General features: G+C 39.2%; 1 protein-coding gene across 1 annotated transcript in view; it reads right to left on the reverse strand.

The window, feature by feature from the left end:
• LOC109928132 (cationic amino acid transporter 2-like) overlaps positions 1-22909 on the reverse strand; it is an 82927-nt gene that overhangs the window by 25089 nt on the left and 34929 nt on the right. Inside the window, exons 4-8 of the mRNA XM_048598332.1 lie at positions 19030-19166; positions 17258-17480; positions 13663-13802; positions 1355-1457; positions 322-536 (exon numbers count right to left, since the gene is read on the reverse strand). Coding sequence (XP_048454289.1) covers positions 322-536; positions 1355-1457; positions 13663-13802; positions 17258-17480; positions 19030-19166 — 818 coding nt within the window. The remainder of the gene's footprint in view (positions 1-321; positions 537-1354; positions 1458-13662; positions 13803-17257; positions 17481-19029; positions 19167-22909) is intronic.

Raw genomic sequence — 22909 nt, forward strand, 5'->3', positions numbered from 1 at the left:
CATCAGAATAGAGATACTCTTATAGGTGGAGGAGAAACATCCTGCCTCTTCATAATGATTTCCCAAAATGCTGTCAATAAAATGGAATCCCAGCAGAACCCAAATCTGCCCTTATTTTCCACTCATTGCACAATGGCAATTGCCCCAGGGCAGAACTTAATTCCCAAATTTCAGTGACTTTTTTTAAGTTTGGTTTGCTCCACAATCGTTTAAACTCACTAGTTTTGACAGGATAGTGTAACAAAATTAGCTACATTTCCGGCAAGTCCACAGTACAGAAAAAACATGACTTCATAACGGAAAATGGTTTTCAACATTTACCTAGAAACCCAACACAACCATACACCACACTTGATGTTTGTTCTGTTGGGATCGCAGAGGGATTCAGCAACGATGAACAGGTGAAGTCTTGATTTTTGAACATGGTCATATGGGAATTGGATTCATTTTCATCTAATTCACCGTCCTCCTCAGCTGTGAGGTTCTGTCTTTCTGAAGAGCATTTTTGTCTTGTATAGAGTGAATCTGGTTGATACCTAGCAAGTTTTAAAAACAAAATTTAAACAGCATAAGTTCATTTAAGAAAACAAGAAAAGTACATATCCAGATTCTACAAAAAGAAGCCTGAGTGCAGATATTTTCAAATCAACCTCTTAAGAGATGTTATGACGTCTCTGGAACAGGTGGGACTTGAACCGAGACCCACAAGATTCCCCCAGAAGTCTGATGATATGCTCTTTTGTTGTACCCTTCATTTAATTTCAATACCATCTTCAACCTGACTTTCACAATGTAAACCAAGTAATCAGCCATTTAAAGTATAAATAAGATTCCTCTTAGTTTTAATTCTTCCTTCTATATTCTGTCAAAGGTTTGTGATGGTCACAGTTCCAGAAGAATCAGAGACCCTCTGGCACCTTAAAGAAAACACCCTTGTTCAGTTTGAGCCTTGGCTTTTTTTTGAATTGTGCTAAGCTTATTTTCTATCCAATCCACATATTTGAGCCAATATTGAAACATTTTAAGTGTTTTGCTTCTACTATCCTACTTCTCCAACAATCTGTCTTTTTTAGTATGTGAGTGGGTGACAGGTTATATGGTTAGCCTGAGCATCGTGCGAGATGCTGCAAGAACACTAAGCCTGTAAATGGATGCTGCTTCTGACTACCTTTAAGGTTAATTAACCGAGCAAACAAGGAACATTTTCTTGCCAAAGGAGATCTTGCTCACAAAATATAGAAATAATTGCACAAACTAAAATGGACTTGTCATGACCCATCAATGTGTATAAATCAGAATGTCCTGATCACAGTGATGAAAGGTAGGAGATATTTACAGAGGCATAAATACTTACCTGAGGAGGAGTACACATGCTGCTACCAGCGTATATGCCAGGAGGGTCCCAATAGACATCATATCCACCAAGGCTTTAAGATCAAAGAGGAATGCCATGACAGCTGCAAAGGCAATCATCAGGATGTGAAACAGTAGTGTTGAAACAAAAGAAACCTATAACTTATGAGGGAAAGTACATACAAGTCTAAAATGACCTGTTGCTGGTATTAATAGATGATCAATTAGCATTTTCAGGAAATATTCTTGATGACTGTTTTAATGCAGGTGGCAATCCTTTCAATTTACAGGAGTTAATGCTTCCAGTAAAAGAGCAAGTAGACAAATATTGTGCTACTCTGTTAAGTGTTCTTCTGTAATTTTTAAGTGTGCAGTCATTTTAGCCTAACTTGCACAAGTGCTGTGCAATGTTAGAAAGCTCTTATTTAACAAGTTAAGAACATATGAAAATACATAGAACTTGTCATGATTTAGGTCTGCGGTATGTTTTTTAAATGTGCGAATCACACTAACTTTACAGACTGTTGCATGCAAGTAGTGAAGCTTCAATTAAAACACACGATATGAGTTTTATCTATACTCCTCCCTTGTTAGTAGATTATGTCCTGACCCCTAAACAAGTAATATGACAGTGAATTACAACATTTCACAGGTTCTTTAATAAGACATTAAATGAACACATTTGGAAGTGTTAATATCAGCGCTATACATGATCGACAAGATTGAATGAATGGTATTTGGAGGCAACCAATACATCAACCAATAATTAGCAAACAATAAGACACATTTAAATTTCAGATGAAAAATCCCAAATCATGTTTAAATTTTCTAGAATGGCCTTTATTCTTAGGTAAATTGAAACAGTGATGGAGATTAAAACGTGGATCTCAGCTATTGAGAATTCCAAGGGAAAAAACAGGTTATGTCTGAAAAATTTGAATAAGGATTGGAAATTAAGCTGGTCTTCTGCCATGAAAATAGATTAAATTGCTTGAGAAACAAATATACCTTAACTTGAAAACCAGTAATTTCTAATTTATGTGTTTAGTGCAAAGTTATAACTATGTTGTCAAATTACACTATATGATAACATTTAGCTACAATCAAAATTAAAGCAAATACAAAACACACCCACACAATGTGCTCACAATAAACCAATTGTAATTTTCCTAATTACCTCAATAAGTTCTAGTCCACTAATTTATTTCACACAACTTTAATGACGACTTCAATAAAAAAAGAAACAAAACTAGACCAGATGCTTCAAGCCTTTTATCCTGATCCATTGAAATCTGCAAGCCACATATCTCTTCCTGCTCAAGGAACTCCTTATAAAAAGGATGTAACCTCTACACATAACCATAATAATCTTTGCTGCAGTCAACACTCTTTCCCATCCACAACAAACAGGCCCTCCAATAACTGCTCCTTGAAAAAAATACAAATTAAAAAAAAGAGAATAAGTACTATAAATAGTCAGTTATTATTTGGTTAAACTATGCTGTGAGAAATGTCTACAAAGATAGGATCTGGTCACAGTGGCTCAGTGGTTAGCACTGCTGCTTCACAGTGCCAGGGACCCAGGTTCAATTCCACTCTTAGGCGACTGTCTGTGTGGAGTTTGCACGTTCTCCCTGTGTTTGTGTGGGTTTCCTCCAGGTGCTCCGGCTTCCTCCCACAGTCCAAAGATGTGCAGGCTAGGTGGATTGGCCATGCTAAATTTCATGTAGTGTTCAGGGATATGTAGATTAGGTTGGTTATAGGGGGATGGGTCTGGGTGGGATGCTCTGAGGGTCAGTGTGGATTTGTCGGGCTGAAGGGCCTGTTTCCACACTGTCGGGATTCTATGATAAACAACTAACTGAAAGGACTGCTGAAAATCAGAAACTGCTGGAAAAACTGAGCAGGTCTGGCAGCATCTGTGGAGACAAATCAGAGTTAACATTTTGGGTTCAATCACCCTTCTACAGAACTGCTAAGGAATCGCTGACTTTGTCATTGGTTGGGTCCGGCACTAGTGGTGGCGGAAGGGCATCATGGTGACATCGAAGAGGTGGTCCTAGTGGCGGGAGGTGCAACCCTGATATTGCTGGGTCCAGTTCAAGCAGCAGCGAGGCGGTGGCGGAGGACAATCAGCCGAGTGGTGAAAGATGGTGCGTGGAGAGTGGCGATGTCAATGTTGGTTGGGTCTGGTGTCGACGGTGGAGAAGGTGGTGCAGGTGTTATTGATGATGAGCTGGCTCAGGACTGACTGACTATCTTTAAGCTAGATCCTTTCTTTTTCTTGTTCTTAAACTATTCTAAATGACATCAGATCACGGTGACTGTGGCAAAGCTTTTCACTGTATTTTACCGTTTTTCTTACTGTAAATACATGTGACAATAAAAATTATTCAAATTCAGCTAAATTGCTCCTCTTAGACTAAGTTACTCAGAGCACGGTTTACTTACAAGTATAGAAAACTACCACTGAAGGACGCCATTTGGCCCATTTCAGCTGAGAAGGTGCTCTGAGAGACTAACTTAAGAGTCTAATCCAATTTTCCAACTGTTAGGCTAAAGCCTTGTCAGTTTTAGCAATTCAAGTGAATATCCCAAGTATTTTTTAAAATAGAATGAGTGTTTCTGCCTATACCACCTTCTCAAACAGTACGATTCAGACCTGCTTCAACCTCTGGATGATAAACATTTCTCAATTTCCCTCTAACTTTTCTAAAATCACTTTACATCCATGCCCTTGCAATTTATGAGCCTCTCTGTTAAGGGCTTTTGTTTTGTCAATCCATTGTATCTAAGCCTCTGTACAACTCAATTACCTCTCCTCTCAGCTTTCTCAAGTTGCAAAAACAACTCCAGCATATTCAAGTTTCTCTTTTAGCTAAAATTCCTCAGTTCTGGTAACATCTCTCTGTAAATCTTCATTGTACATTCTCTACAGTGATCATATCCTTCCTGTAATATGGTAACCAGCACTTACACAGTACTGTCGCTGTGATTTAACTAGCATTTTACACAGGTCTAGCACAATCTCTCTGTTCTTATACTCATCTCAGCTAATAAAGAAAAATATGCAAGTTGCCTTCTTAACCCTTTATTGACCAATCATGCTACATTCAGAATCATGTCATATAGCACGGAAACAGATCTTTGGTCCAATTTGTCCAGGTTGACCAGGTTTCCCAAACAAACTAGTCCCATTTGCCTGTGTTTAGCCCATATCCCTCTGTACCTTTCTTATTCATGTACCTGTCCAAATGCCTGTTAAATATTGCAAATGTACCTGCCTCTACCACTTCCTCTGGCAGTTCATACACATCCTCTGTGTGAAAAAGTTGCCCCTCAGGTCCCTTTTAAATCTGTCCCCTCTCACCTTAAATCTATGCCCTCTAATTTTGAACTCCCTTACCCTAAGGAAAAGACCTTTGCTATTCACCTTATCTATGCCTCTCATGATTTTATAAACCTCTATAAGATCAATCTTCAACGTCCTACCCTCCAGGAGAAAAAAATCCTAGACTATCCAGCCTCTAAGTCTAACCCTCCAGTCCCGATAACATCCTTTTCTACACTCTTTCCAATTTGATAACATCCTTCCTAAAGCAGGGTGACCAGAACCGTACACAGTACTCCAAATGTTGCCTCATTAATGTCCTGCACAGTCGCAACATGACATCCCAATTCCCATACTCAATGCTCTGACCAATGAAGGCAAGCATGCCAAATATCTTCTTTACTGCCCTGTCTACCTGTGATGCCACTTTCAAGGAATTATGCACCTGCATCCCTGGGTCTCTCTGTTTGACAACACTTCCCAGGGCCCTACCAGCAACTGTGTAAGTCTTGCCCTGGTTTGTCTTACAAAAATGCGACACCTCAAATTTATCTAAATTATACGCCTTCTGCACTCCTCGGCCCATTGTACTCTTAGATAACTTTCTTCACAGTCCACTACACCACTAATTTTGGCTTCATCCACCTTCCTAACCATGCTTCCTATATTCTCATCCAAATCATTATATAAATGATAAGCAACAGAAGACCCAGCACTGATCCCTGTGGCACTGTCACACTTGTGTCATATGCCTGGAAATGTACAGACAATGGATGTTATGTAATTTTAAAAGAACAGTGTAGTATAGGGACATTGATCCGAGGTGGCCAGTGGTGGTCAGATAACCTAATTCATTTCTGTACAAAAGATTAACTCATGTCTGAACATGCTTCTGAATGTGTGTTGGGTACCATCCCTTGAATACATCAGGAAGTAAACCATTTGTGGAGTTTACACCATTTTTTGTTTGCAAGTTACACAAGACTCTCAATCTATGGAATCCTAGACTTGCTGTCTCTGAGCTCAAAACTTAATGAAAGCTGTAAAGAAACCAATGTAATCATAAGTGGATGTGAAACACCATAATCCATGTGCAGCAACAGATATTAGTTTTAAATCATTCTGGGTGGATATTTCAAGTATTGATCATGTCACACTGCACTAGAGGGACCTTTTCTTGACCTAAAAAGAACACAGCCTTGTCTAACAACCAGCCAACTCAGGCAATGTGAGGGGGACGAATTTGTTTCCTAGAGAAACTTGGCCATAATCTCGTCTGGAAATCCAAAGATTGCCAACTCCCATTCTTCTCCAAAGAACTATGAGTATGAACTTTTCCAGGGCTGTATGGTGTACACCTTAAAAGGGCTTAATATGAACCCAATATACTTCTTGCATTCTGTTAATAATTTAACCATTTGTTTTGTTCTCTAGAATCCATCTTTAGCTGTGTGTTAATTTGAATGCATGAGGTGGGTTAGTGTGTTTTGTTACATTTGCATTTCAGGATATGGTATGAATTAAGATGATGTTTTACTCTTGTTTAAAAACTTACCCAAAAACGTTTAAAACATTCCTTTAAAATACATCTCATTATAGAAAACAAAAAGTAAAGAGAAAGGGGAAAATTATCCCACTACCATCCCCCCTATCCATAACAAAGTGCGCACCAAGGTCTCTCTGTTTCTCTAAACTTTCCAGTATCTTATCATTGATTGTTTATTCCCTCACGTTTGTCCTTCCCAAATGTATTGCCTCACACCTCTCTTAACTGAATTCCATTTGCCACTTCTCTGCCCAACTTATCCCAGTCCATTAATATCTTCTTGCAGCCAACAAGCTTTCTTCAATTGCTATCAAGCATTCAACCAATTTTAGTATCAATCGCAACATGTTTAAATCATGCCCCCTACATTTAAGTCCAAAATCATTGATATATACTACAAAAAGCAAGGGAGTTAGTACTGATCCTGTCGAGTTCCACTGAAAACAACCATCTAGTCACAGAAATAGCCACTGACCATTACCCTTTGCTCCCTAAAACTGAGCCAATTTTCAATCCAATTTGCCTCCTGCCCTTGGATCCGATGGGCTGTTACTTTTCTTATCAGTCAGCCATGTGGAACCTTGTCAAAAATCCATGTGGGCCATCAGAAATGCCACCCTCACCAGTTATTTTTTGGTACCTTCTGAAAGTCTTCTGCTAGCTAACTTTTGCATCAATTACAATTTCCTTGGGATGAAAGTTGATTTAGGCCTGTAAACTTTAGCTTATCCAAAGCTCTGCTGCCAATATGCTGTTTCACACCAAATTCTACTCACTTACCACTTTGGTGCTTATTGATCTACATCAGCTCCTGGTCCCCAAGATTTAATTTAAAATTCATCCTTTCCCATCTCTAATTTCTTTCAGACCTAAAACTTGCCAAGAGTTCAATGCTCCTCCAAATCTGGTTCCTTGTGCATTCTCCACTCGCGTTGTCTCAGCATTGACTGTGCCATCAGCCACCTGGGCCCTATGTTCTGAAACTCCCTCTAAACTTCTTGGCTTCTGCATACCACTCTTATCCTATAAGATACTGCTTAAAACCTAAATCTGTAGCCTAACTTTTATTCACCTTTCTGAATATCTCCTTCTCAAGGTCAACTTACATTTTCACCTTATAGAATTATTTACTACTTTGAGATGTTTTACAACTGCATATTGTTATCATTCAGGTGCCACCATCCATGTATACAGAACTGGCCCCCAAATCCTAAATGTATCAATTTAACATATTTCCACACATTTTGTAAATGATTTGGATGTAGGAGTGGAAGGGTGAATTAGTAAGTTCGCGGATGATATGAAGGTGGGTCGAGTTGTGGATAGTGCGGAGGGCTGTTCAAGGTTACAAAGGGACATTGATAGGATGCAGAACTGGGCTGAGAAGTGGCAGGTGGAGTTTAACCCTGAAAAGTGTGAGGTGATTCATCTTGGAAGGACAAACTTGAAAGCAGAATACAGGGTTAAGGGAAAGATTCTTGGCAGTGTGGGGGAGTAGAGGGATCTTGGGGCTCATGTCCACAGTTCCTGAAAGCTGCCACCCAGGTGGATAGAGTTGTTAAGAAGGCGTATGGTGTGTTTGCATTCATTAATAGAGGAATTGAGTTCAAGAGCCGTGAAGTTATGCTCCAGCTATACGAAACCCTGGTTCCGCCACATCTGGAGTATTGTGTCCAGTTCTGGTCACCTCATTACAGGAAAGATGTGGAAGCGTTGGAAAAGGTGCAGAGGAGATTTACCAGGATGTTGCCTGGAATGGAGGGAAGGTCTTATGAGGAAAGGTTGAGAGAGCTAGGGCTTTTCTCTTTAGAACGACGAAGGATGAGAGGTGACTTGATAGAGGTGTACAAAATGATCAGAGGTATAGATAGAGTGGACGGCCAGAGACGTTTTCCTAGGGTGGAGGTAGCTATTACAAGGGGGCATAGTTTTAAAGTGAGTGGAGGTAGATATAGGGGAGACGTCAGAGGTAGGTTCTTTACTCAGAGAGTGGTGGGGGCGTAGAAAGCATTGCCGGAGAGGGTAGTGGAGTTGGCCTCATTAGGGGCATTTAAGCGGCTATTAGATAGGCATATGGATGATAGTGTAAGGTAGGGGTGGAGGTTAGATAGAACTTAGATTTAGGGTAAAAATTCGACACAACATCGTGGGCCGAAGGGCCTGTACTGTGCTGTACTGTTCTATGTTCTATGCAGCAGCAGCAACATTTGGAAAAGCAGTGTTTAAGTACATCATCCCATCATGAGCAATGCTCTCAGCATGGATTACAAGATCAGAAGAAGAGTCATTGGACTCAAAACATTAACTCTGTTTCTCTCTCCACAAATGCTGCCAGGTCTGCTGAGTTTCTTCAACACTTTCTGTTTTTATTCTAGCATCTGCAGTATTTTAATTTTATTATAAAATCAGCCCCATATATACAATAAATCCTTTGTAGTCACAAAATCACAAATTGCAAATTTGCCTATCTGCATCAAAAAATAAGTAACAACAAAAAAATCAACATCTGCAGGCTAAAATCCCGTATCTGTGATATTCTGAACCATTTTAATTTATTTTTAACAAACTCTGTACTCACGAATTTGATCATTTGCAGGGATTCTCAGGAATGGATACTTTGCAGATACGGGGAAATGACTTATTATGAAAGTCATTAATCTGGCTCAGGCGCATATCACAAGTATTAGAAGGTACATATTATCAAAGTAACCATGTGCCTTCAAATCCCTGTAATTAATGTCTAATAGAATATTAACATTTGTCAGATTCTACAAAGATTAAAAGAAAAACAATTGCTAAATGCTTTCATATCAACATTGGTTCACTTCAGAATAGGCACAACTGGGTCAGTGTAAAAACGTAGGACTTGACACTGGCCTGAGTTTTGGTGGAGGGCTGGGAGTTAGATTTGATTTGAATGCTCTGGTGGATTATACAAGGCCATATTTTGATCTCAACATCACTGTTTAATATCCATGTGAACAACTGCCACTAGAAGCTAGGTGTGCCAGGTTACGTTTGTAAGCAGTTTTTGATAAAAGATACATCTCTTTCAGAGATATTTTCATTTCATAAAATTAAGCACTCTCAATTAGTCTTATAAGCAGACATCAGTTTTTTTTTAATCCACTTATGAAATGTAAAAGGAGATTACAATGTCTGCTACTATAAATTTCCTCTACAGGATTGTAATTGTTGCTCTTTAGAACCTGGTATACCCATTTGCAGTACAATCCTAACCACCTGATTCACGAAGGCACCAGCACTCAGCATGCTTCAGGGAACAGTACATCAAGCCCGGGCATGCTTATCGACAGATGAGGTCCCATCAGGGGAAGGTTCAAGTTGCATCAGCTTACCAGCGATGACCCCTGATGCCAGTGTTGCAACAACTGGTGTCTGCCTCTTACTCACTTTTGCCAGAAATTTGAACAGTAAACCATCTCGTGCCATTGCAAACAGAATTCTGGGTAAAGGGAACATAGACCCCAACAGGCTACAAAGAAAAAGGTCAAAGTTCAAATAAAAATGTTCAGTGCAATGTACTTGTAATGGATATCTTAAGCAAATGTAGAATTGCCAAAGTCAATGGTCATGTCACTCTTATAACTTTCATGAGTTTTTTTTGCACATTGTAGAATACAACGTTAATACAGAGAATAAAACTTTCTCTACCTGATCTTGATTAACAATTTTGCTTAACCTACAATTTAGAAGACTAACTTTCAATACAAAATACAAATGGCTCCTCTTCCCATATTTGTTATCTTCAAGCATTTACTCAACAAATAATAACTTATGCTAAATTTTTGGTGATATTTGTAATGTTGAACTTTAGCTGCTCGTAGTGGGTTGAGATGAGCAAATTAAATATCAGTCTGTTCATTTGCTTCAGAGGTCTGTAGGGCTAATTTCAGTCAACCTTGATGGTACGATATCATGGACAAAGGGAATGTTTTAGTGAAGGTTGATTTTGTTAGTCACCACTTGATGATACCTTAAGCGGGTATGATTCAACCAGTAACTGCAGTTTGATTTCCATAGATGCACTTGGTAGTACAGGAAAGACATCAATCATCAATCAACTTTAGTCAGGATTTGATCACAAAGGCATATGGCATTAGCAGTAGCTTTCTCAGGAGTTGCATTTATATGCCCTGCTGGAGGTCTGACAGTTCTTGCTATCTTCAAATTGTCAGTTAATATATAAAATGAGGAGATACCAACGTGCAATATTGAGAAAGGTTCAGCAAAGGCCATTGTGTTAAGGTATGCAATTTCATTTTCTAGGATGGATGTACAATGCCATGCGTGAAAAATCTTGAGGGCATAAAACATAGCACATTTTAAGATTTTAAAGAGAACAAGAACATCATGGGAGTCAGTCTCTTGATCCTCAAAGGGACCTGTGATGAATTCTCTCAGTAATGACAACATGAACAAGAACAGATAAAATTCAAGTAAGGCTGAATAAGTTTCTTTCGTGTAACAGTGAAACATTAAATATGAGAGTTTACATTTCAAGAGGTGGGGAATTTGGTGATTGTTGCATATTTGTTCCTGGACATTAGAAGTAGTCACATTTCTTTTGCTCCTAATTTTGATATATTGCAATCCCAGTTAGATTGAGAATAGCTTTAACAAATGAAAAGGAATTTAACAATGCAGTTTTCCCAAGCACCAAACATAAATGACAAACATACTGATGGATTATGTGGAAGGGCCTTTTAGCTCCAAAAATAGGTAGGTAAAATTAATGAACAGTTGCTGATAGAAATTCCAGAGGAAAAAGCATCATACAAATCAATTGACACTGCACTCCAAGGTTGGTGATGCTACACAACACTCTGTTGAGTTTCTCAAACCTTTTAAAATATCAGGCAAGCCTCATTAAAATTTATTGTTTAAAGTGGGTGCTCAATTTAGCATCCTGTTAAGAAACCTTGATGTCCCTATACTATGCAAGATTATTAAGAAAGAAATTACTACCTCAGGCTTTGGATCTGCAATCATAATGTGGAAATACAGTAGTAAAAATATCTTTAACCCAACAATTCTAATCACCCCAAGCTACTCTTTTTAGTTTCAGAATTGCAATTCCTAATTAAAAAATGTTCTGCAATTGCAATCAAAATAGCACAAGGTCAAAGCCTCACAGTGGCAGGGCAAGATCGGACAGTTTTCATATGGTCAGTTCTATGAAGGAGACTCAAGAGTAAGATCACAAAGAAAACTTTACTTTGGCTTAAGAAACACTCTCATGTTCTATCAGGAAATACATAATGTTTCAACAAATACTGAAAATGGAGACAATGACACTGAAAACGTACAGTGATACCATAGATATTTGACTCAGTATTAATAAACATTGAGGAAATAAGTTTAGAAATAGATTTTGATTCTATTGATTTTGTAAGTGACTCTGAGGATGTTGAGAGTGATTATCAAACATCATCTAATTGAATTAAGTCTGATTGAACTTGACTTGCCAATGAAACTAAATCTGTTACAAAAATTATTTTTAATCAAATAACGTTGAGTATAGTAGCTTTATATCAATTTAGATATTTGTGTTCATATTTGTGGGAGTAAAATTGTCAGTTAAAATAATTGTGTGAAAGAGGGTAATTAAATGAATTGTTGATTATATCTTTCAGATAAAAGAAATTTTTCAAATAAATTACTTCATAGAAACATGTTGTGGCCTGATTTTTGGTTTTAGTCCATATCCATTTAGACCATATGCCTGTACGGTAAATATCTCAAATAATTACTTCATTAAAAACCATTTTCTTAATCTTGTTTTTAACTTCAATCCTTTTGTTTCCCAGACTTGGATCAGAAAGTCCAGTTTCTTATCTTATATATTTGTAAGCTACTGGATAGTGTGCACCCAAATTCTCTCTTTGTTTTCTTGGCCACCACAATACCTTGTGTACAACACTGATATGCAAAACTGTTTTTATTGCCAGTTCAGTCAATTTTCATCGCATCATAGAATCATAGATAGAGTCATAGAGTTATATAGCACAGAAACAGATCCTTGTCCAACTTGTCCGTGCCTACCAAATTTCCTAAACGAAACCAGTCCTACTTGCCTGCTTTTGGCCCATATGCCTTTAATTCTTTCCTATTCATATCCCTGCCCAAACGTCTTTTAAATGTTGTAACTGAACCATCTGCTGTGTGAAAAAGTTGCCCCTCAGGTCTCTTAAATATTTTTCCTCTCACCTTAAAAAAATGCCCCTTTTTGAACTCCCCCATTGTAGGGAAAAGACCTTTGCTATTCAGCTTATCTATGCCCCTCATGATTTTATAAACCTCTATAAGGTCACTCTTCAACCTCCTACGCTCCAGTGGAAAAAGTCCCAACCTATCTAGACTTTCCTTATAACTCAAACCCTCCAGTCCTGGCAACATCCTGGTAAATCTTTTCTGAACCCTCTCCCATTAATAATATCCTCCCTTTAGCAGGGCGACCAGAACTGTATTCAGTACTCCAAAACAAACCTATCAATCTGGGTTGAATATAAATCCTGATCTGAGGTGACAACACTCCACTTGCATCATCCAGCTTCTTCAAGGTAAATCATACAGATTAAGCAGCTCTTTTTGAACCAGATTAGATCCTTATTATAGATATTGTTTCTCTTCCATATTTCACTATGAACTAGTCATGAACAATAGTCATCAGAGCAACTGGAGCAAAACCCCACTGAATCTAATCTCATTGTCATTGTCATTCTCTGATAGATGATTTTAAAACGGTGATTGGCCAGCAACCAGTAGAGGGATGCTAATGCCACCACTGAATTAAAAGACCGTAGCAAAGCCTGTTTCGTGGGTTACTGATCTGCTAGTGGCCACCCCATTTTGTTTCCAATCTGTTTAATTAAAATTGTGATGACTGTTTTATATTGATGGCATTTCATCAAAACTGGAAAAAGGGAGAAAGGGAAGAACAAACTAAAGGAAGACTTGGGCTGATGTAGAAAGCAAGAAACATTAAATGACAAATATGATAGGGCAATGCAAAAAAGGATGAAAATGATACAAAAAGAGAAACTTAGATGGGTCTATAGAAAGTCCAAATGGCAATAGCAAAAGTGCTACTGTTCAAACAAAATGACGATGGAAATGATTGGAAATTGTTGAACTCGAGTGTTCAGTTCAGCAGGCTGAAAAGAATCTAAACAAAAAATGAAATCATTTTCCTTGAACTTCTATTGAGTTTAATTAAAATAATGTAGGAGCCCATGAACAGAGAGAGATCAGAGTGCCAGTGGCACAGAAAATGTGAATGAGAATCTTAAATTTGACTCAGCAAAAAATTAATAACTGACCATGTGACGATTTTGTTCTACATTTGCTTATTTAAGACAAAATCCCTCTTTACTTTCCTTCTTCCATCCATCCATCTGTAAAATCTCACCTGCAACCACACCTGATGACATTGTAGCAATAGATGGCGTCTTCGTCTTAGAATTGATGTGGGCTAAAACTTTGAAAAGCAACCCATCTTCAGCCATAGCATAGATTACACGGGGCATGGGGAAAATGGAACCAAGTAGACTGAATGAAGAGCAAAGACACGCAGAACGTCGCACGTCAGAGTCACAGCCAGTATGCAGTGAATTAATGAAAAATTAACATTCACTTTAGGGCTCTACATAAACTCTCAAATTCTCCTTTATCAGTGTGGAGTGGTTCATGTGATCCACAAGGCAATGTCTCCACAAATGAAATTATAATTATTTATTAATTAATGCATAAGTATTTTATAAAATCAAAATATGGCATGTTGAATTCCACAAAGACCCTTGGTTTTATTTTTTCATTCACAGGATGTGGGCATCACAGGTTAGGTCAGCATTAATTACCCGATCCTAGGTGCCCAGAGGGTCTGGAGTCACATGTGTGCCAAACCAGGGAAGGATGGCAGTTTCTTTTCCTAAAGGACATTAGTGAACCAATTGGGTTTTTTCCCAACAATCGACAATGGATTCATGGTCACCATTAGACTCTTAATTCCAGATTGTTTTTTGTTTATTTAATTAAATTTAATTCAATTAATTTAATTTGAACCCGGGTCTCCAGAACATTACTGGGTCTCTGCATTAACAGGCCAGTGCTAATACCACTAGGCCATCACCTGCCTTGTGGGTAGCATGCTCCTTAGTCCATTACGCAGACATTCTAAGCAATGGATTCCAATTTCATGCTAGCCTATATCAGGTTAAGTGATCTCAACTGCGATCCTGAAATAACTTCAATATTCTTGTCTATGAAATGGGACAGGCAAGAGTAGGGTGCATATCAATAGATATCAGGGCACAACATAATTGGGTTAGGATGTGATGACATCTTTACAGGATAAGTTAATGTGCAACACTTGTGTTTAGATTTGCATGTAAGTAATAATTGCACAGGCAGGACGCTGGTGGTTTCCAGTCTGTTTGGGCTCATATTCTGTAAAGGTGTGTAGTTTCATGGAATGATAGCAAAAACTAAGGAATTAAAACAATATTACTGACTGGATTTTCATCCAATGTGAACCTCAGGAGAAACATTTACAGCTATTTATACCATTTCTTCAGCTATTCCACCAAAATTCTGGTTGGAAATCAGGAGACAGTGCCTAACAGTATCATACACCTCAGTTTATGATGGTAATCTGTGGACAGGTTGGAGGATCTGAAATGCAGTAATGTTTAGAGTGCATTAATCTGGGAAATAAACGTTTTTCCTAGGACACTTTTTAACTTTAGTGAATAAGAGATTAAAGAGACAAAAATGGCATGTTTATCATAATGGGCCTTCACTAATGCTATCTATATGGATTCTAGGGAAACTCCACCCATGTTAATGCAATTCAGAACTACGACTTTTCTATGACTTCATTTAACATGAAGTTTCTGAGCTGATTCTGTTTACTTTAATAAACACTTGAGTATGTTTGATAAACTTTAGGTGGCCAAACATGATTTATGTTTGTGTTGCTCAAACAGACAAAAGTTATGTAGAGGCCTACAGTGTAATCACGTAATTATTATTCACTTGATTTGATTTGATTTAGCTGTAGACGTAGAGTAATGTAGTACACGGCATGCTAAGAAATTTTGGAAACTGTTTGCATGTTAATGATTTCACAATAAACATTTTATATTGAAGGTTTCCAAAAATGTCACAAAAATGCAATTTGTATCATATAAAATTAATTGAGTGGTAGATTTTACCTTTCACAGACAGATTGTAAACTCAGCCTTGTTGGAAAGCAACCAATTACATCTAATATTTCATTTTCTTTGCCACTGAGGTCAATGGATTAGAAGACCGGCCAAGGTGTATAATGGAAGGTCAAACCACAACCCCTATTTTATGAGCTGTCAGCAAAAGTTTAAAGTGTACCCAGAGTGTTTTTAACACCGCTATTAAATAGCCACACCTCATGACAATAATTGAAAATTTAAGACTCTCTGAAAACCACTGTCTTAACATTGTCTTCTAGAGATGCCCACCTTAAAGAAGTTATACTCCTTCCTCCAGAAAGACCTCAGTGGATCTCTCTCCCACTGCAACCCTCTGGTAATCTCTTTGGCCCTGAAACTTTTTGACCACTTACTCAAGCAAACCAGGTACTACACAACCTGTCCATCTTCTCTCCCACCTATCCGCTCCTCCCACCTCACTGACCAATCCCCATCACTGCCTACCGGCACTCACCTATCACCATCTCACCTACCTTCCCCAGCCCCACCCCTCCTCTATTTATTTCTGATCTCCCTTCCCCCTCCCCCATTTCTGAGGAAGGGTCCTGACCCGAAACGTCAACTTTCCTGTTCCTCTGATGCTGCCTGGCCTGCTGTGTTCCTCCAGCTCCACACTGTGTTATCTCTGACTCCAGCATCAGCAGTTCTTACTGCCTCTGTCTTAACATGATGAATGCCCACTACAAGTTCCGCTGCATATTTACAGTTCCCAAACATCTTAACAGGGTGCAAAGGAGACACTCTAACATATCTGACCGCAACAATCTGGTGGGGAAGCCAGTGTCACACAGAAAGCGTCATTGATCCTGTTAACTTGCTTCATGTTGTGGTCAAACAGTGACCTACCAAATGATCCTCACACCCCTGGCTTCAAGGTGCACCATGAGAGTGCATTTCAGCATGGAGAAAATTCTCCACCAAGGTTGGATCATGTCATTTCAGCAACTGGCTGTAAAACCTCAGATCTCTGTTGTAATACTGTGAAGTGAAAAGTGAATAGCAGTGGCAGCCTTCCTTTTCACAAGACAAATACTTCCGTTGTAGTGATGAACTCTCCATTAAACATTGCCTCAAGTGGCTCGTGTGTGGCTCAGCAGCCCCACTTTAACATGGTGTTAATCAGGAATCTGACCTCCTTCTAATTTACCAAGTTATGTGGCATTCCCATAAAAAGGGAAAGTTGAGCAGAACCAGAAACTTTGGACAGTTGCAAAGGTAGTCTAATAAACAGAGGGCCATAAACTGAAGTTTGTGACTTGGTGAAGCATGTATAGCATGCAGTGGATGCAGAAAGTAATCAAGTGAAAGATCTAATTGGGACGTAGAGGTGGTCTTGCAAATATGGTCATGGGATCGTAGAGATTTTGTTGAAGAAAATGGAGAGGTTTAGTGAAGACAGGAGGTTAGTTAGATCAAATGTATCTAATGCTGTAATGCTGAGGCAAGAAAGAAGGCCAGCTACCACGGTGGCAGAGGCCGTAGAAGGTTGAAACAAGATAAAATGCTCTAATTGATATGCGATTAAATTAAAAGTTTAGGGGTATTCTCTTTTTCCATTAAACAATTGCCCAAATTAAACATGACCAACCATGAAACAACTCAATATTATGTAAAAATATATCTTACATTAGGATCATCAGGTTGGAAGAGGGAAATCAGAACAAAAATTTTGTATCTAATGTGTGCTTGCAAGGATAGTACATGATAACTCTTTCCAATTCCTCTGTTCTGAAATAAAACTGAATTTTCTTTCCATACCTTGTTGATAATGCACAGAGAGATCCCACTGCCACCAGGTATTTTGCAGGACCCCAGCCAATATATTCAAAAGCAACAGGAAGTGGACTTCTCGTATCCAGTAGGTAATAAGGCATCATGAGGGTCAGAGCTGCTGAAACTCCAAAGTATGCCAAGAAGCAAACCAAAAGTGAAGTTACAATTCCTATGGGAATAGCCTTTTGAGGATTTTTCACCTCTTCACCTGAAATAGCAAAGAATACCGCATGGCTTAAATGCAAACAATTCATTTGATGAGTTGAGTTTTGTTAGGTAAGTTGGTGATAGAAAAAGCAGACCCAGGAAATTCCTTAGAATTGTTCTTGCTCTGCTTTTACTGAAAGGTTAATTTCTGGTCCCAATTAGACCATCATTGAGATTACAAAGTAAGGTTTAGGACTGGATATTCAATTTTGAACAGTCAGAGTGTATGCCTCAGGAGAAAATGCCAGCAAAGACAGGTTTCTCATTGAGGGAGGTTAAGGTATGGCTACAGTCTGTCCAGCTTACCCTAGGGTACTGAGGTAGACTGTTTAAAAGACCCTAGTATAATAGGCCCAAATATAATGATATTTGGAACATAAATTAATTGTCAGTACATTTCATGCCAAAATGTATTTATTTTACATAATTATATCCAAGAGGAATAAAGTAGACATAAATTATTAGATGGGGTGTTTGTTGGTGTAGACGTAACACAGAAGAAAGTTCTGACGGGCATACATTTGCACTGTGACAAAGAATAGAATTACATGCAGATCTCAAGTTGTAAGACAGATTGTAGTGATACACTCCAGAATTCAAACTGCTTGAACATTAAAATTCCTTGAATTTTCATCATAATTTAAGAATCAGAATTAAAATACATTTTCATGTTCTCCAGTGTACTATTAGCTTTGATAGTCAAAAATATAAAACTGGAAGTTTTTCTGAGGAATGTAATTATGCTGTCTCAACTAAGTTCTTACTGGGTGCAGACTTAGAACAAAATTACCATAAACTTAAATGTAGGGAGAGAGTAATTTCATTGCTCATCATGCAAGTTAACATATCATTAAAAACTGCTCTGTATGTTATTTAGGACAGGTTATCCCTCCAAAATGGACAAGCTAGCAACTACACCAAAATAGTATATAAAGGAATTTAATGCAAGAGTAGCAATCAGTATGCTATTAATGGAAAACAAATTTCTAATTACATAGTCAAAACTATGCCGATGGTATGTGAAACAAGGAGGAAAGTCACACTGACTCAATAGAGTATTCTCCTGGGATAATAACTAAGTATATTGCTGGGGTGAAGTTAAATACTTAGTTTGAACCTGACCTGATAAGCATTTAATAATGACATTGAAGAGTAAAGAATCGAAAGCATTTAGTTCTGTAACACCAAACACACTCATATTAATAAACACAAAAATTAACAAATACGCAGCCAAGTCTGGAAATTTAACTGCATACAGAAGATCAATTCAATGGAAAAGAATATGAAATTGTGATGAGGTACAGACCTGAACTGCACCGGATTTTTAGGGATCAATTACAGGGAAAATTGAAAACACCCAGGAGCAAGCCATGCTCCAAGGAAGCACAGATTAGAGAAGCACGGATATGGTGTTGTAGCCTAATCCATTCTCATTTTGGGAAAGTTTCTGAACCAGAGTGTATGTGCTCGATAGCATTACAAATTATAGATTTTTACTGCCTAACCCATCGACTAAATAATGCAGTAATTAATATACCCATGGTACTTACCCGTAGTAGCAATACAGTCAAATCCAACAAATGCATAGAAGCAGGTAGCAGCACCAGCTAATGTTCCAGCCATTCCATATGGTGTGAAACCACCTATACCATAATTACTGGTCACATTCTCTGAAGACGACAGATTGCTACAAGACAAAGGGAAGAGGCAAAAATGGTACATCATATTTACAGAACACATTCAATTTTCAGCTACTCATGCAACATCATTTTATAAAGAACATTTCAATACATATAGATAGCAACAGTGTCTACAAACATATAAAACAAAAAAGTATTGCTAAGTAAACACTGGTCCTTTAGACAATGAGAAGGGGAATTTAATAATTGGAGATGAGGAAATGGCCGAGGTGTTGAACAGGTATTTTGTGTCGGTCTTCACAGTGGAAGACACAAACAACAACATGTCAATAATTGATAACAAGAAGGCTATGGCAGGCAAGGACCTAGAAATGGTCACTATCATTAAAGTAAAACTGAAAGAATCATGGATGCTGTAAATCAGGAACAAAAACAGAAGTTGTTAGAAAAGCTCAGCAGGTCTGGCAACATCTGTGAAGAAAAATCAGAGTGGATGTGGTATATCTGGATTTCCAGAAGGCATTCAACAAGTTGCCACACAAAAGGCTGCTTCTTAAGATAAAGGTGCATGGCGTTATGGGTAATATATTAGCATTGGTTAACTAACAAAACGCAAAGAATGGGGATAAATGGGTGTTTTTGTGGTTGGCGATCAGTGGCTAGTGGTGTGCTTCAGGGAGCAGTATTAGGACTGCAATTGTCTACAATTTACATAGATAATTTAGAATTGGGGACCAAGTGCAGTGTGTCAAAGTTTGCAGATGACACTAAGATGAGTGGTAGAGCACACATGTACAAGCAAAGTCAACCTGTGCTTTTGACCCTGGTGGCCTACTCAAAATTCAGCCCATTATGCTTTTTTGCTCATCAAAACCAATCAAATACAAATACTTGTAGAATCTGTTGCCTTATACAAGATTTTATCTGAAAAAAAGTTCTATTAGGTAATGATCATAGGACATCACATAATGGAGATTTCACTGTTTTATCTAACTTTACTGTCTTATGCTAGACACTTCATCAGTGAGAACTTCCAATTCAAAGGAAATAAATGAAACAAGCAAAGCATTGTACAATGGTTGCATCATTGAAAGCTCAACTCTAACCCTATCACTGGTGATTGAGTATGGGACAACTGTTCATTGAGTATGGAGATGGACCTTCAGTGGTAAGGGGAGGATCCAGTCATCACGGTCCATGTAGTTGCCAACAACACAGTCAGGACAAAGAAAGAGATTCTGCATAGTCAGTATGAGGAGCCAGGCACCAAATTAAGAAGCAGAACCTCAAAGGTAATAATCTCCAAATTGTTACCTGATTCACATACAAATTGGCAGACTGCAAATCAAGTCTGGCCCTTGGCTAATGAGTGTTCCTCCATGTTAAACACCACCTAGAAAAAAGCACTGAGGGTTGCAAAGGTGCTGAATTTACTTTCAGTGGAGGCTTCAATGTCCATTCATCTGGAGAGGCTTGGCAGCACTACTACTGACTGAGCTGGTCATGTCTATAGGACATAGCTGTCACAGATGGTGAGGGGAACCAGAGGGAAAAACATACTTGACAACATCCTCATAAGCCTGACAGCTGCAGATGCATTTGTCCATGACACAATCAGTAGGAGTGACCACCACAAACCTTGTGGAGACAAAGTCCTGCCTCCACATTGAGAAAACCCTCCACTGATTTATGTGGCACTGTAACTGAGCTAAATGGGATAGACTTTGAACAGATCTGGCAAATCAGATTTGGTGTCCAAAAGGTTCCGTGGGTCATCATCAACTGCAGAATCGTACTTTAACACAATCTACAACCTCAAGGCATGGCATATTTACCATTACCATTAAGCAAGGAAACCATCCTGGTTTTGTGAAGAGGGCATACTGGCAGCAGACCAGGCATGACTAAAAATGAAGTGTCAACTTGGTGAAGCTGCAACACTGGACAACTTGCATGTCAAACAGCATAAGCAGCAAGTGATAGATAGAGCATTGTATCCAAGTAGCTAAGGAGAATGAAGAGTTGAAGGAAATTAGCATTAGTAAGATTTTACAGAAAAAAATTAATGGGTCTAAAAGTTGATAAATCCCCAAGGCCTGATGGTCTTTGTAGAAGCATAACCCACCGACAGGGGACAAAGACTCAGGAAGCAGGCAGGATTCAGACAAGTGGAAGACGTTTATTCAAGTAGAAAACAGTTAATGCAGGGAGAGGACCAAAGGATCTTCCCCGAATCTGGCCTCGATGTGAGAAAGCAACTTTTCACTTAATCTTTGGCTCAGATCAGAAGAGCGATCAATGACATGCTCTGATTTTTACAGTGAAATACAGCATTTTTATACATTTTATGTTACAAAAATCAAATACAATGTAGTCACTGTCCTTCCCCCTTAATCAATACATCCAATTCCGTGGGAACCCTAATCAATGATGGGCATTCCTATGGACAGCCCCAGGTTCCCATGATCTTATAGTGTTTACCAGGCATTGTAATCGCTAGGTGATGGGATCTTTCTATGCATCCTATTCATTCCCAATTTATTGGCTATATGCTTTTGGATCTTCCTCAGGCTTGCTTTTCTTTAAGGACAGCTTGAATTCTGTTACTCATTGTATTCCATGTGCTGCCTTTATCAAATTTGAGGTCAGAAATGTTTTTTTTCATTCACGGGATGAGGGAGTCACTGACTAGGCAGCATTTATTTCCCATTCCTAATTGCCCAGAGGGCAGTAAGAAGTCAACCACATTGCTTGGTGACTGGAGTCACATGTAGGCCAGGCCAGGTAAGGATGGCAGTTTCCTTCCCTAAAGGATATTAGTGAACCAGGTGTGTTTTTCCTGGCAATCGACAATGGATTCACAGTCATCATTTGATTTTTAATTCCTGATATGTTATTGAATTCAAATTCCACCATTTGCCAAGGCAGGATTCAAACCCAGGTCGCCAGAATGTTACCTGGGTCTCTGGATTAACAGTCCAGCAATAATAATATCACTAGGCCATTGCCTCCCCCTTCTAAGGGGACCAAGGCTTCGAAAGTTTGTGGCTTTCAGACAAACCTGTTGGACTATAATTTAGTCAGAGATAGTAGGAACTGCAGATGCTGGAGAATCCGAGACAACAAGGTGCAGGGCTGGATGAACACAGCAGGCCAAGCAGCATCATAGGAGCAGAGAGGCTGACGTTTCGGGCCTAGACCCTTCATCAGAAAAGGGGGAGGGGAAGGGGGTTTTGAAATAAATAGGGAGAGAGTGGGAGGCGGATAGAAGAGGGATAGAGGAGAGGATAGGTGGAGAGGAAACAAACAGGTCGAAGAGGCGGGGATGGGGCCAGGAAAGGTGAGTGTAGGTAGGGAGTTAGGAAGGGGATAGGTCAGTCCAGGGAGGACGGACAGGTCAAGGGGGCGGGATGAGGTTGGTCGGTAGGAGATGGAGGTGCGGCTTGAGGTGGGAGGAGGGGATAGGTGGGAGGAAGAACAGGTTAGGGAGGCAGGGACGAGCTGGACTGGTTTTGGGATGCGGTGGGGGGAGGGGAGATTTTGAAACTTGTGAAATCCACATTGATACCATTGGGCTGCAGGGTTCCCAAGCGGAATATGAGTTGCTGTTCCTGCAACCTTCGGGTGGCATCGTTGTGGCACTGCAGGAGGCCCAGGATGGACATGTCGTCTGAGGAATGGGAGGGGGAGTTGAAATGGTTCGCGACTGGGAGGTGCAGTTGTTTGTTGCGAACCGAGCGTAAGTGTTCTGCAAAGCGGTCCCCGAGTCTCCGCTTGGTTTCCCCGATGT

This window comes from Rhincodon typus, chromosome 1, assembly GCF_021869965.1.
Source record: "Rhincodon typus isolate 14 chromosome 1, sRhiTyp1.1, whole genome shotgun sequence".
NCBI lineage: Eukaryota > Metazoa > Chordata > Chondrichthyes > Orectolobiformes > Rhincodontidae > Rhincodon > Rhincodon typus.